This window comes from Thermobia domestica, chromosome 2 (genome assembly GCF_964235325.1).
Source record: "Thermobia domestica chromosome 2, izTheDome1.hap1.1, whole genome shotgun sequence".
In the NCBI taxonomy this organism is placed as follows: Eukaryota; Metazoa; Arthropoda; class Insecta; order Zygentoma; family Lepismatidae; genus Thermobia; species Thermobia domestica.
This window is the reverse complement of record NC_137455.1, coordinates 354257149-354269519: the sequence shown is the minus strand read 5'-3', so window position 1 is coordinate 354269519 and position 12371 is coordinate 354257149. Positions and strand designations below refer to the sequence as shown.

At 36.1% G+C, this 12371-nt stretch overlaps 1 protein-coding gene across 1 annotated transcript in view; it reads left to right on the top strand.

The window, feature by feature from the left end:
- Positions 1 to 7813, top strand: part of LOC145678784 (angiotensin-converting enzyme-like) — a 75567-nt gene extending 67754 nt beyond the window's left edge. Inside the window, exons 12-14 of the mRNA XM_081749287.1 lie at positions 248 to 388; positions 6000 to 6166; positions 7596 to 7813. Of these exons, the coding sequence (XP_081605413.1) occupies positions 248 to 388; positions 6000 to 6166; positions 7596 to 7612 (325 nt within the window). The 3' untranslated portion in view covers positions 7613 to 7813. The remainder of the gene's footprint in view (positions 1 to 247; positions 389 to 5999; positions 6167 to 7595) is intronic.
- The last annotated feature ends 4558 nt before the right edge of the window (positions 7814 to 12371 follow it).

The window sequence follows — 12371 nt, the reverse complement described above, 5'->3', positions numbered from 1 at the left end:
ATTTTCATTAATTTTGTGGTGTTTGTTATTATTAGCAATTGTAATTAATTCTTAGTTTTCTTTTGTTGTTGTTAGCAATTGTAATTTTTAAAACTATGTAAAACTATTTTTTTTAATTTATTCCCTTTAGAAACGAGAAATATTAATATTATATATATTTCATTTGCTAGTGTGTTGAGATAAAATACTCATGGGAAGGGGTAGAGGCTTGTCTTTTAAAGTCATAATATGTCGACTTTTCTTTCAGATACTATGTGAGTGCTGTGATACAATTCCAGTTCCATCGGGCATTGTGTAAAATTGCTGGAGAGTTTGCTCCTGGGGATGTGGACAAACCACTTCATAAATGTGATATCTACAGAAGTGCTGAAGCGGGAGAAGTTTTGAGGTAACCGAGCTGATATATATACACTATGTGATCAAAAGTATCCGGACACCCCAAAAACATACGTTTTCATATTAAATGCATTGTGCTGCCACCTAGTGCCAGGTACTCACTATCAGCGACCTCAGTAGTCATTAGACCATGAGAAAGCAGAATGGGGCGCTCCGCGCAACTCACGGACTTCGAACGTGGTCAGGTGATTGGGTGTCACTTGTGTGAGAAGTCTGTACGCGAGATTTCCACACTCCTAAACATCCCTAGGTCCACTGTGTCGGATGTGATAGTGAAGTGGAAACGTGAAGGGACACGTACAACAGCACAAAAGCGTACAGGCCGACCTCGTTTGTTGACTGACAGAGACCGACGGCAGTTGAAGAGGGTTGTAAAGTGTAATAGGCAGACATCTATCCAGCAGCGGCGTAGCATAAGGGAACGCCAGTACGCCCGGCATTCCCTGTTAAAAAAGTACGTATTTCATTATATATAAATTGTTTGCTTGTAATTATCACAAATATTTCCACTGCAATCTTCTGAATGCGCCCTCTCGCTTTACTTTGACAATTGGAACCTACGCATGCGCGTCAATCAAATGCACATTCATTCTTTCCTCTTGTATGCTATGTTCCTTGGGCATCCAGGCCTACTACAAGCATAGGGGTTTTCGTCTGCTTTCTGTTGAATGCGCATGCTCAACTACTTGCTTTCTCACTCCTCTTCACCCCTCGCAACTCTACATTTTGCTTCAGATATAAGCTGGCGTATTCTTAAGTATCTCCAACTCTATCTATTTTGAACTAAGCTATACAGAACGTACGAGTGCGAACTGCAAGGAAATAGAACAAAACAGAAATGGCTAGTTCAATGCCTTTTTGAAGCACGTCGGTTATGTAAATAATAGTAAATAATAGTAGATGCTTTAGTCCTAATTAAATGCATCGTAATTGTAATCGTAATTAAATGCAAACTTTTAATCTTCATCACAAATACATAGTATGCCCAGTGGCGTAGCAAGAAACTCTAAGGGAGCTCATACACAAGCATAGATATAAAGCATTATGTAGAATCACGGTCACCGATCTGGTAGGCCAAGAGAGCCAGCACTCCCCGCTCCTCGCAAAGATTGCTTGGACCCTTCGAATCTGAATATCTGACAGCAAAATGGACACACAGAAACAGGCCCCCTGAGTTGTTTTAAGTGCTTTCTACATCTTCAAATGATATACGTATACACTGAGTTCCGTCTGAGTTCCGGACCCAAGATGACAAATTTCTAGGGGCTACATTATATATATATATATATATATATATATATATATATATATATATATATATATATATATATATATATATATATATATATATATATATATATATATAAAGAGATTGAGGGATGGTATGTGAAGAAAGAGAAAGAAGCTTCCCACGAAAAAGAAATGAAGGGAACTAACTATACTGAAAACAATAATTATTTTCAACAATGGGGCAAGTTTTCTCGTCATAACGGTAGTGGCAAGAAGGAGCTGAGACAATTGCTTGTTAGCTTCTAACGTAATCCACGCATTTGCTTCTGTATGCCCCACTAGGCCACCAATTAGGGTGGCCTGGCCCCGTAATTTTTTTTATAATTCCATATTTCCTCGGTATCATATATTTCCCCTCGTATTGCTGATTGCAGCAGTATTGTATCGCACAAGTGACTAACTTTGGCATCCCCATTTCGGAATACCACGCTACGCTACTGCTATCCAGACCGTCACACAGAATCCCAAACTGCATCAGGATCCACTCCAAGTACTATGACAGTTAGCCGTGAGGTGAGAAAACTTGGATTTCATGGTTGAGCGGCTGCTCATAAGCCACACATCACACAGGTAAATGCCAAACGACACCTCGCTTGATGCAAGGAGCGTAAACTTTGGACGATTGAACAGTGGAAAAACGTTGTGTGAAGTGACGAATCACGGTACACAATGTGGCTATCCGATGGCAGGGTGTGGGTATGGCGAATGCCCGGTGAACGTCATCTGTCAGCGTGTGTACACCCAACAGTAAAATTCGGAGGTGGTGGTGTTATGGTGTGGTCGTGTTTTCTTGGAGGGGGCTTGCAGCCCTTGTTGTTTTCTGTGGCACTCTCACAGCGCATTCCTACATTGATGTTTTAAGCACCTTCTTGCTTCCCGCTGTTGAAGAGCAATTCGGGAATATGCGATTGCACCTTTCAACACGATCGAGTACTTGTTCATACTGCACGGCCTGTGGCGGAGTGGTTACACGATCATAACATGCCTGTAATGGACTGGCCTGCACAGAGTCCTGACTTGAATCCTATAGAACACCTTTGGTATGTTTTAGAACGCCGACTTCGTGCCAGGCCTCACAGACCTACATCGATACCTCTCCTCAGTTCAACACTCCGTGAAGAATGGGCTGCCGTTCCCCAAGAAACCTTCCAGCGCCTGATTGAAAGTATGCCTGCGAGAGTGGAAGCTGTATTAAGGCTAAGGGTGGGCCAACACCAGCTGTACCGAATTCCAGCTGTACCGATGAAGGGCGCCACGAAGTTGTAAGTCATTTTCAGCCAAGTGTCCTGATACTTTTGATCACATAGTATATTATATATATATATATATATATATATATATATATATATATATATATATACAAAAACCTTGAGTTCTGTTAAGTCACATTACTACCTTACAGTAAATTACAACAATATAACATTTAAAGTCTGTTAAAATTAGGATTTACTACAAGGAACAGTTTTATAGTCAGTTGATATGAACTGTTCTTAAAAGAAACTTTCAAGGAATACTTTACATATGATTTTAGAAGTATTTTATTAACATTTTTCACATGCTTAAATAATTTGTTGCAGAATGTTATGTTTTTATGCATTAACCCCTTGCGTTCCAGTGACATCCAGGTGGGTATCATAAAATACTCTGTTGCAAAATATCAGTGACACGTACACTTTAAGGATCGTATTAATCCTGAAGGTGGTGATTTTTTTTAGTAGATGCAAAACACAAGTTAGTTCTACTGTTTCTTCTTAGGTGATAGAGGCAGATAAGAAGGAAAACTTGTGTCAAGAGACCTTACTGACAGAAAAGAAAAAAAGTTTTTTTTTTTCAGTAGATGGCAGGGCCAAGGGAGAATTCAATTACGACACACACGTGTTTGTTTTGACGATAAATAAGTACCAAATTCGAGGTCGTATTTCGAGATCGGCAAAAAAGAAAACAGAAAAAGCTTTGTCTTTGATCTCCAGTCAGTGTTGCCAACCTGAAGCAGCATAAAATCCTTTCCGAACATAAAGCTTTCTCTTTTTCAACCAAAATGGTAATATTTTGTGTGTGTGGATGTGTGAGTGAGTGCGCGAGCCCGTGCTCGATATTCACATACACACAAAATGATATTCATTGAACTTTATACAATAAACTATGCCTTATATAAAGGTCTTTTAACAGTAAATGAAAATCTGGAATTACAGCACGCACATAGGAAAATGGCCGCTGTATCGCAAGAGGTTAATGATATCGCACAAATATCTTAATTTGATATTTTACGAGGATTGTGAGAAAAGTGAAGATATAAATGAAAAATAAGATATACAAAAAATGTATTGTACGCAAAGAAAGGTATACTGGTATACAGAGTGGCCCAAAAGTAGGTATACAGTCCCGTACTGATCGGTCATGCCATTTTATATCATTTACTTTTTGTTATCCACATAGGTATTGACTTAGTTCTTCCTTAACTCTTCCTAATTTATTTTATTTATACCTTAAGCTCGTAACAAACCAAAGCATATAAATTCATTATCTTAATAAATTAAAATGTCATACTTGATTGATGATGATCTGTATACGTACTTTTGGGTCACTCTGTACATTGATACAAGAGAATATTTCTCCACGTAAGTTCCACCATTGTCTAAACATTTCTTCAAACATGGAATAAGTTTTTATATTCAAGAATTGTAAAACCCAGCACCTGCATCTGATACCACGTTGTCACTTCTTCTCTAACCTCACAATCGTTGTCAAAGTTTTTTTTTACACCTACATGTTTTTTTCATGTACGGGAACATATTGACGATTCATTACGTTCCCGTACAAAGACATCATTTCTAGATGGACGGTCCCTTGTGTCTGCAAAACCCTGATCACGCTGTGCTCTTCACACCTAGCAGGATTCGGCTTTGCTGCTGCCATTTCTAACGCGTACTCCTTTTTGCACAAGGCTTAGCACTGACAACTCCAGCATTGCCAACCTAGTCAGTACAAATTATCGTACATATCACTTCAAAATTATTGTTTGCCTCGACTTCTTTTCCCCAGTCGCGATATCGATTATTACTATGCCCTTACATTAATAATCAGAGTTCGATTCTTTTTCAATTGTGGAAATTCATCTACTTCAAACAGCTAGTAGTTCTGTTAGTAGCTAGTAGTTAGCTGAGTTGCTAACGTGCGTGGTCCTGAGGTATTTTCTAGGTAGGAGCATTTCCTTGAAATGCAAACTTTAGTAATGGTTCAGCTCCTACTTCAAACGGTAGCTCACGTTTCATATAGCCTCGCTGTTATAAAGGGACGTTAAACTCAAATAAACCAACCAAGAACTTAGACACAACATACATTTGTAGATAGGACTTTGATGTCCATAAAAACAATAAAGCACAATTCTGAATTGCTTTCATGATTTTGGGACTCGAAAGGTAAAAAAAAAAAAAATCTAACTGCTGATTATTGATTTTCCTTTGATTGCATTGATAACGTTTTTGAGAGGTTGTCCTTGCAATCTTTCGAATAAATTTGGTACATGGGTTCCAAAATTCAAATCCTTTCTTCCACTTAATGAACAACCACTCTTTCACTTTTTAAACATCTACATAATTATTAATTTGTATATTACCAGGTTTCACTAAATGATCGTATATTTTTTCTATTATTGTAGCCCTAGATCAGCTATCGTACACCGTATGAGAGTCAAAATTATCGTATGATTCGAAAATTATCGTACATGTTGGTAACGCTGGGCGAATCAGGTTCAATCTCGTGCTCGTTGTAAGGATCAAGGATACTGTCAGTGCTGCCAACTTCGGTACACATTTCCCCGCCTAATGCAAATTTGTTTGTATATTTATTTTTTCTGCCAAGCCTCGTATTATGGTAAGTTCATCACTGTAACCGGAAAGATATCTGTGAGCACTACTAGTTTCTGTATATTATTTGTAGATGGTTACTGTCAGATGACTGCTTAAAGTGAAGCAAATAGAGTGGTCATGAGCAATCATATCGACCTCCATGCAAAATTTTTTAACCCAAAGAGTCTATAGACTAATGTAGATCTCCATAGACCAAATGCGCACGATTGTGATCTTCATTCATCACATTTTATGGTCTCGCTTTGACAACATTGCAGAGAGGTTTTCCAATTTATATGCATATAAAGTCCATGAACTTCTTCCTATTCTTGAAGGACAAGTATACGCAGAGAATTATTAGAAGATGTAGAAAATAATTTTTGTTTCTATATTGTAACATATATTCAAGACTAAAGTTATATATTTTCGTAAATATATTATTATTTCTTTGTTACTTATTTTTAGCCGTATGCTGCAAATGGGACAATCAAAACCATGGCCTGATGCCATGGAAGTAATTACATATCAACGAAAGATGGACGCTAGTGCTTTCAGAGAATACTTCCGTCCTCTGGAGAAATGGTTAACAGAAGACAACGAAAAACATGGAGAATACATTGGATGGGAAAATGGTATGTATCACTCACTACTGGCGTATGCAGAAGTTCGTCAAAGGGGGTTCCAAGCTTCTAAGTTTATATAATTTCAGGTGCTTGTACATTAGTATGGTAAATGTTTAATTTTTTGTATCATAATAATCTTGCTGGAGGAGGGAATAGACTTATCTAGTAATCTTCAATTTCGAATTCCAAATCGGCGTCACTGTCTTCATTTTTTATCCTTATTAATACTACTTTGAACAACAGTAATATTCCCACCCCCTTCTAAATTGAATTTAAAGCATAGATGCAGGGTTGCCATTTGCCAATTATCAAATCGTTATTGATTTATTTTAAGGTTAGTGTAAAGGGACAAGTTTTGCCGATAGATGCCACTACAATCTTCGTATCTCTCCCATGTATTTTTTTTACCTTTCGCGAAAATTTATAATTTCTTTTACAAATTTCAACCTAGAGAGTTCAAATTTTTAGAGAAGGAACTTCATAACCTATCAAAGGGAACAATCCGTGCCGATTTTTTAAATTAGAATTTTCTTTATCGTTGAAACAGTTCCATTGTTAAAGATTTAAATAACCATTTCAACAATCAAGCAATTTCAACAATGAACAAAATTCTAAATAAAAAAATCGGCACGGATTATTGCCTTCGATAGATTATGAAGTTCCTTTTCTAAAAATTTGAAGTCTCTAGGTTGAAATTTGTAAGAGAAATCGTGAATTTTCGTGAAAGGTAAAAAAATATATGGGAGAGATACGAAGACTGTACTGCCATCTATCGGCAAAACTTGTCCCTTTAAACCAACCTTAAAGGAAGTGACTCTTAAAAATCTCAGTTTGTGTGTGTGTGTGTGTATTTTTATAATTATTTTACTCATGTTACAATTTATTTGTATATTCAAAAACTGCGAAAAAAGTTTGCATTCTAAAATTATCGTTTATTCACCTACTATCTCAACGGCATTATCGCATATAGCATTAAGGCTTAAATTATCGTATATCACGGTAAATTATCGTATGATTGGCAAGCCTGAATTAAGTATAGTATACCTACAAAGTAAATGACACAAATCATTTTCTTTTAACCAATTATAACCTGAATAATAAATGCTTAGTTAACATCCTGTTTAATTTTTAAATTGTTGTCATTAACGCCGTAGCCAAGTTTTAAATTAAAATTATTTTGAAATGTTGATTTGCACTATGGCTATGGCACATACACACGTAGATTTGTGGTACTATATTGTAAATTTTTTCTCTATTCGAAAATATCTTAAAACTTAATTACACTTGAGTTAATTAAGATTGCTGTCTAATTCAAAATAAGCACTACTGGTTTCATTATTTTATCTTAGCTGCCTCAAAGGTTTCGGAATAATTTTTTACACTTGTAACTTAGTACTATGTCATTTCAAAATCATTAATAAGTAATTATCCTCTTTAGTTTTAGATTGTAGTTGAACTTTCGCTTGGTTGAAGACGTCCCTTGCAAGAATCTACCGAAAATTGTAACAATCAACAGGAGTGATTTACTAGTGATATACTCAATCAAAGAAGAAGAAGAAGAAATACTGTGGAATTTGTCTTTATTTTAAAACCAGTTCATGGATTGTAGAAATATACTTTTAAAATAATAATAATAAATATACAATAGTACTTTAATGGCATTTTGTTTAATTATAGTTAGTTGAGTTTCTTGTTATTGTAAGTTATTCAAATTACATTATGAAAAATTTAAGATGGATCACTATGTGTTCTCGGTGCTATGCTAAACGCTGCTTGAATAGTGCGGCGTTGCCAGGTAGTGTTGAGTGATTACGGTGCCAGATAATAAAGGGAGTAATCATGAATTTTGCTTGGATATTTATTGGAGAAATTAGTTTTTGACCCTTGCCGCAATTCACAGCTAAGTTCTGCTTCTCGAACTGCAACGCTAGAATCCAGGAATTAAACGTACAAATTTGGCAACAACGCATAATGGCGTTCTGCGCAAGTTTCTTCTCAAAATCTATTTCCTTAAATGTAAATTAATATTTAAATAAAATGTGAAACATAACACGAAAAACGATCAAACAATATATCTATTTCGTAATAAGATCGTTACTTTAAAATACTTTACACATTCAAATAAAAATTTCATAAAATCGAGCACTTCTAATAAGATCTAACAGCAAGTGCCATCTTGTGTGCTCATTTTAAACGAATAAAATATTTTCTTTTATTTGTTACCTTTTTTGATATCAGAAGACACAACCAAATGAATAAGTGTCTTGTGTTGTAACTGAAACATAACTTTATCTTATAGTACAATATTTATAATATGTAATGTTTGATTGGTCAGTAGTTAAGGTAATAAGATAAAATATGTACTGACTTCCGGGTGGTGATCCACCTTAATACATTGTTTTTAAAATATACTGAAACCATACTTAAAAATACCAGAAAACTCAGTGTTTTTTTTCTTTTTTTTTATCACTTTAAGTTAACGGAAGAAGACTTCATACAACTCTGTATACAAGAATTCGCATACAGTGAAACTTCTGAATAGACTGAATTAGTGTGACGTCACATCTTTCTGGTTGCCATGGTGATCGCAGTTTTATTTTCTAAACAACATGGCCTAAGAACCTAAGTACAAAGCGAAAACAGTGACGTATTAACTTCTGGATTACAAATATTAGATTAAAAGAAACATATGTATATGTAAAAAAAATCCAATGAATGAAACTACAAAAAGATAGGAAAAGCAAGCAATTTGGTAATCGCAGATTTTGTGTATTTGTTCCTTATTATTGGATATTAAATTTAAATAATTCTGGGAAATCTTTATTTAGTACCATCAGTATCACATATTACATTGCATATGTGTAGACCTACAGAATTAGTGTTTAAAACTTAACCGATCAGAAATTGGTCCAGATTGAAAATTCTCAGGACGCATATGGCTACAAGCTTACTGTCCTTTTTTGTTTTGTTTGTTTGTCTTTAGTTTGTATCCAATGTAACTATGCACTCATATTTTAAAGCGTGGGCGTAAGAAATCTGAATGCGCCAACATTATTAACATTATATTCAAACTGGACAGTGATTTTTCCTTGTAGATAAATAGTATATTTGTTCTAGTTTCATTGTGCCGACAGCTCGTCAGTCTGTATCTTTGCTTTTACAAACCGGAGTTTTTACACTGCGTATAATTGCTTTTGTTCATTATGCATTACATGGTAATGGCGCTGCCATTTCTTATGAAATTTCTATCTTATCACTTTATGTAGAGATGTGGTCCTTGTAGAAAAAGGTTCCTTAGATGTTACTTCATGAATTACTGGATTTCACTCGTAAATTTTCTAAATAGTGACCCCATATTCTCAATCTGTTCCTTTTCTTACTAACTTTACTTTGTCTTCAAAATATTTTTCAATTGTCTAATTAACTGTCATTATTAACAGCAGACTTAACAGTATTCCTTTGGACTCATGCATTTGTTAAAAAAAAAAAAAAAAAAAAAACATGGCGATCACCATGGTAACGAGGAGGAAATGACATTATTATTTCAGTCTATAAGGGATACCAATGGGACATGATTACGCCCATTTGTCTGCGAAAGAAAGGTGTCCGTTACATAAGTTTGCCAGACGTCCGTGGGGTGGCATGGTGGCTCAGTGGTACAGAACTTATCTCTGGTACCTGGGGTCGCTGATTCGATCCCCGGCCAAGTAAGTTTGTGGTGGAAAACATTGTGTCTGTGGGTTTTCTCGGGGGTACTTCCACTTTCTCAGTCCACCAATTCTTCCATCATCCTTTACTTGCTTTAATCATCATCTCTCTTAGCCTAAAGGACACACTCTCGGGATATTAAACTGAAACATTTCATTTATTTCTTCTCAGACTGGGACAGTCCTGGTTTTGAGATCGTCCCAGCTGGTTTCGTGTGTAGTCCAGGTCAGATGGAGAAATTTAGTTTCTAGACGCAAAGTTATTTAACAACTTCTAGCGCTTTTTCCATTGTGGTCTAGTGATATTTTAGATCTACTATCTGGCAACCTTAACTAGTTGGATGTTAAACTACTGTAGTTAGTTCTTAAATTTTGCCTTGCTAAGATTTTATATATATCCGGCTATTTTCAAGAAAGTAGCCCTGTAATCACCAAACGATTAGTGATTTGTGGTTGTGTCCATTGAGAATTTTTCTCAGGATGACAATATCTACAACATATCATGTTTTCTGTCATTTTGACCAAAATCCAGAATATCACTATATTCAGTTCGGCTGATTTCAAAAAAGTGTCCTCGTAGTGGCCAAATCATCAGTGATTAGTGGTTGTGCACATTAAGACCTTTCCTCAGGATCACAATATCTAACAGCATATCACAGTTTCAGTCATTTTCAACGAAATTCAAAACATCATTATCTTCGGTTGCTTTAAAAGAAGTGACCTTGTAGTGGCCAAACGGTCAGTGAGTGGTAGATGTGCCCATTAAGACTTTTCGTCAGGGTCCCCTAATAGCATGTTGGTTTGCAGCAAGTCTTTCACTATATTTGATTTTAACTTGCTAGACTTTCCGTGCACTGTACACCTGCTGCAGGCTTTTTGAAAGAGTTACCCGCAAATGTAATTTGATTTTCACTTGCTAGATTTTACTTGCCTCGGAGGCTTGCTGCAACTTTGTAGCAAGTGTGTCAGTTCTAGTTTCTACCAACAGGTGGCACAAAAGTCTAATCTTAGAAATCTCCCCGCCAGGGCGCCATTTGTAGTAGCTGCGAAGAGTGTGAATCATTAAAACAAGTGGATAATTAAGATAATTACGTAAGTATCCAGTATTTAGAGATAATTTATATTTTAAACGTGTATTGTTTGACAAAGTTGTTGAGAAAAATACACTGTGTGCAGGGAGTAATCTACACCCCCCAATACCCCCCTAACACCCCTCCAAATTTGTTTACACCCCCCTGGATGGAAAAAGGAATACTTCCCCAAATCCAATTGTATCAATCAGTATCATATAGGTTATTAATTACATCAAGTTAAAAAAAAGTTTTAGCGTTTAGGAAAGAAGGCAATATTCTTATTTATTTTATTTCATTTCAAAATACGAAGCGACCTCGTTCTCATGTACGGCTTCGAGAACCACATGACCTCATTGTTTCGGGCGGTGTTTCGATTGAAACAATTGACAAAACAGACCGCTGATACCTACCCGTCTGGGCTCCGCGGTCGTTTCCGAAAAAAGAGATTGATGGACAGATGCAGATGACTGACATTGGCAATGTCTTGAGCGGTCATTCACCTACCTCCTCTTCAAAAAGGAAAAATGTGACAATATAGTAATAAGCCTATACCAGATTCAGCTGCAACAGGCTCGCAACCAAAGGGGAGCTAGGGAAGATCTGGCCCTCCCTAAATTTTTCATGTCCCCTCCAGACCTCAATACAAAATGCACAATTTAGATATTTGTAAGATATTTTTTAATGACTTGGCCCCTCCTAACATATACATGCCCCCCCCAAAAGCTCTGTGGCCGGTTTCGAGCCTGCTCTGCAAGTGGTGTATCAACGGACGGACCTTAGAAGGGTGTAGTCAAAACGTTTTTAGAAATGAAGAGATCGGTCGAATTAAGAATTATATATATATATATATATATTAGACTGAGTCTAGTGTTATGCAGGAACGTATTTGGCGCTAGCTTAATTTTTTGTAAAGTATATTTTTATTCACGTAAATTCATTGAGCAGAACAGGGTTCATAGCGAGTCACTTTTTTAAAACTAAAATTTACTTTTTTTCAAGTTGGTCACTAAAAGTTACTTTTTTTCAAATTTGTCACTAAAAGTTACTTTTCTTGAGAGGTAAAGTGACTTTTTCGTGTGATTTATGTTTCACATTGGCAGTTTTCTAAGAAAAATATAAAAACAAATGGAAAAAGGCAGAAACTTGTTACTCATTACTCTTCTGAAAGTTTCAGTACTTACTGCCACATGTGAAACAGTCAGCTTTATTCTCACTTCAGCTTTTATTCTTTCTAAAGCACAATGGACGGTTGGTGGATGCTTAAGCTCTCAAGGAGGGGTTGAAAACCATTCTGTGTCTATTCTGTCTTCTATCATAATAATCTTTTAGTTTTCTCTCGTAGTAGTTAACGCTCCGTTCAACGTTGTGTGTGTGTGTTTATGTGGTTCATTATGCTCGTCTTGTGTTATGCTTCTTGTATGATCTTCTTAAGAG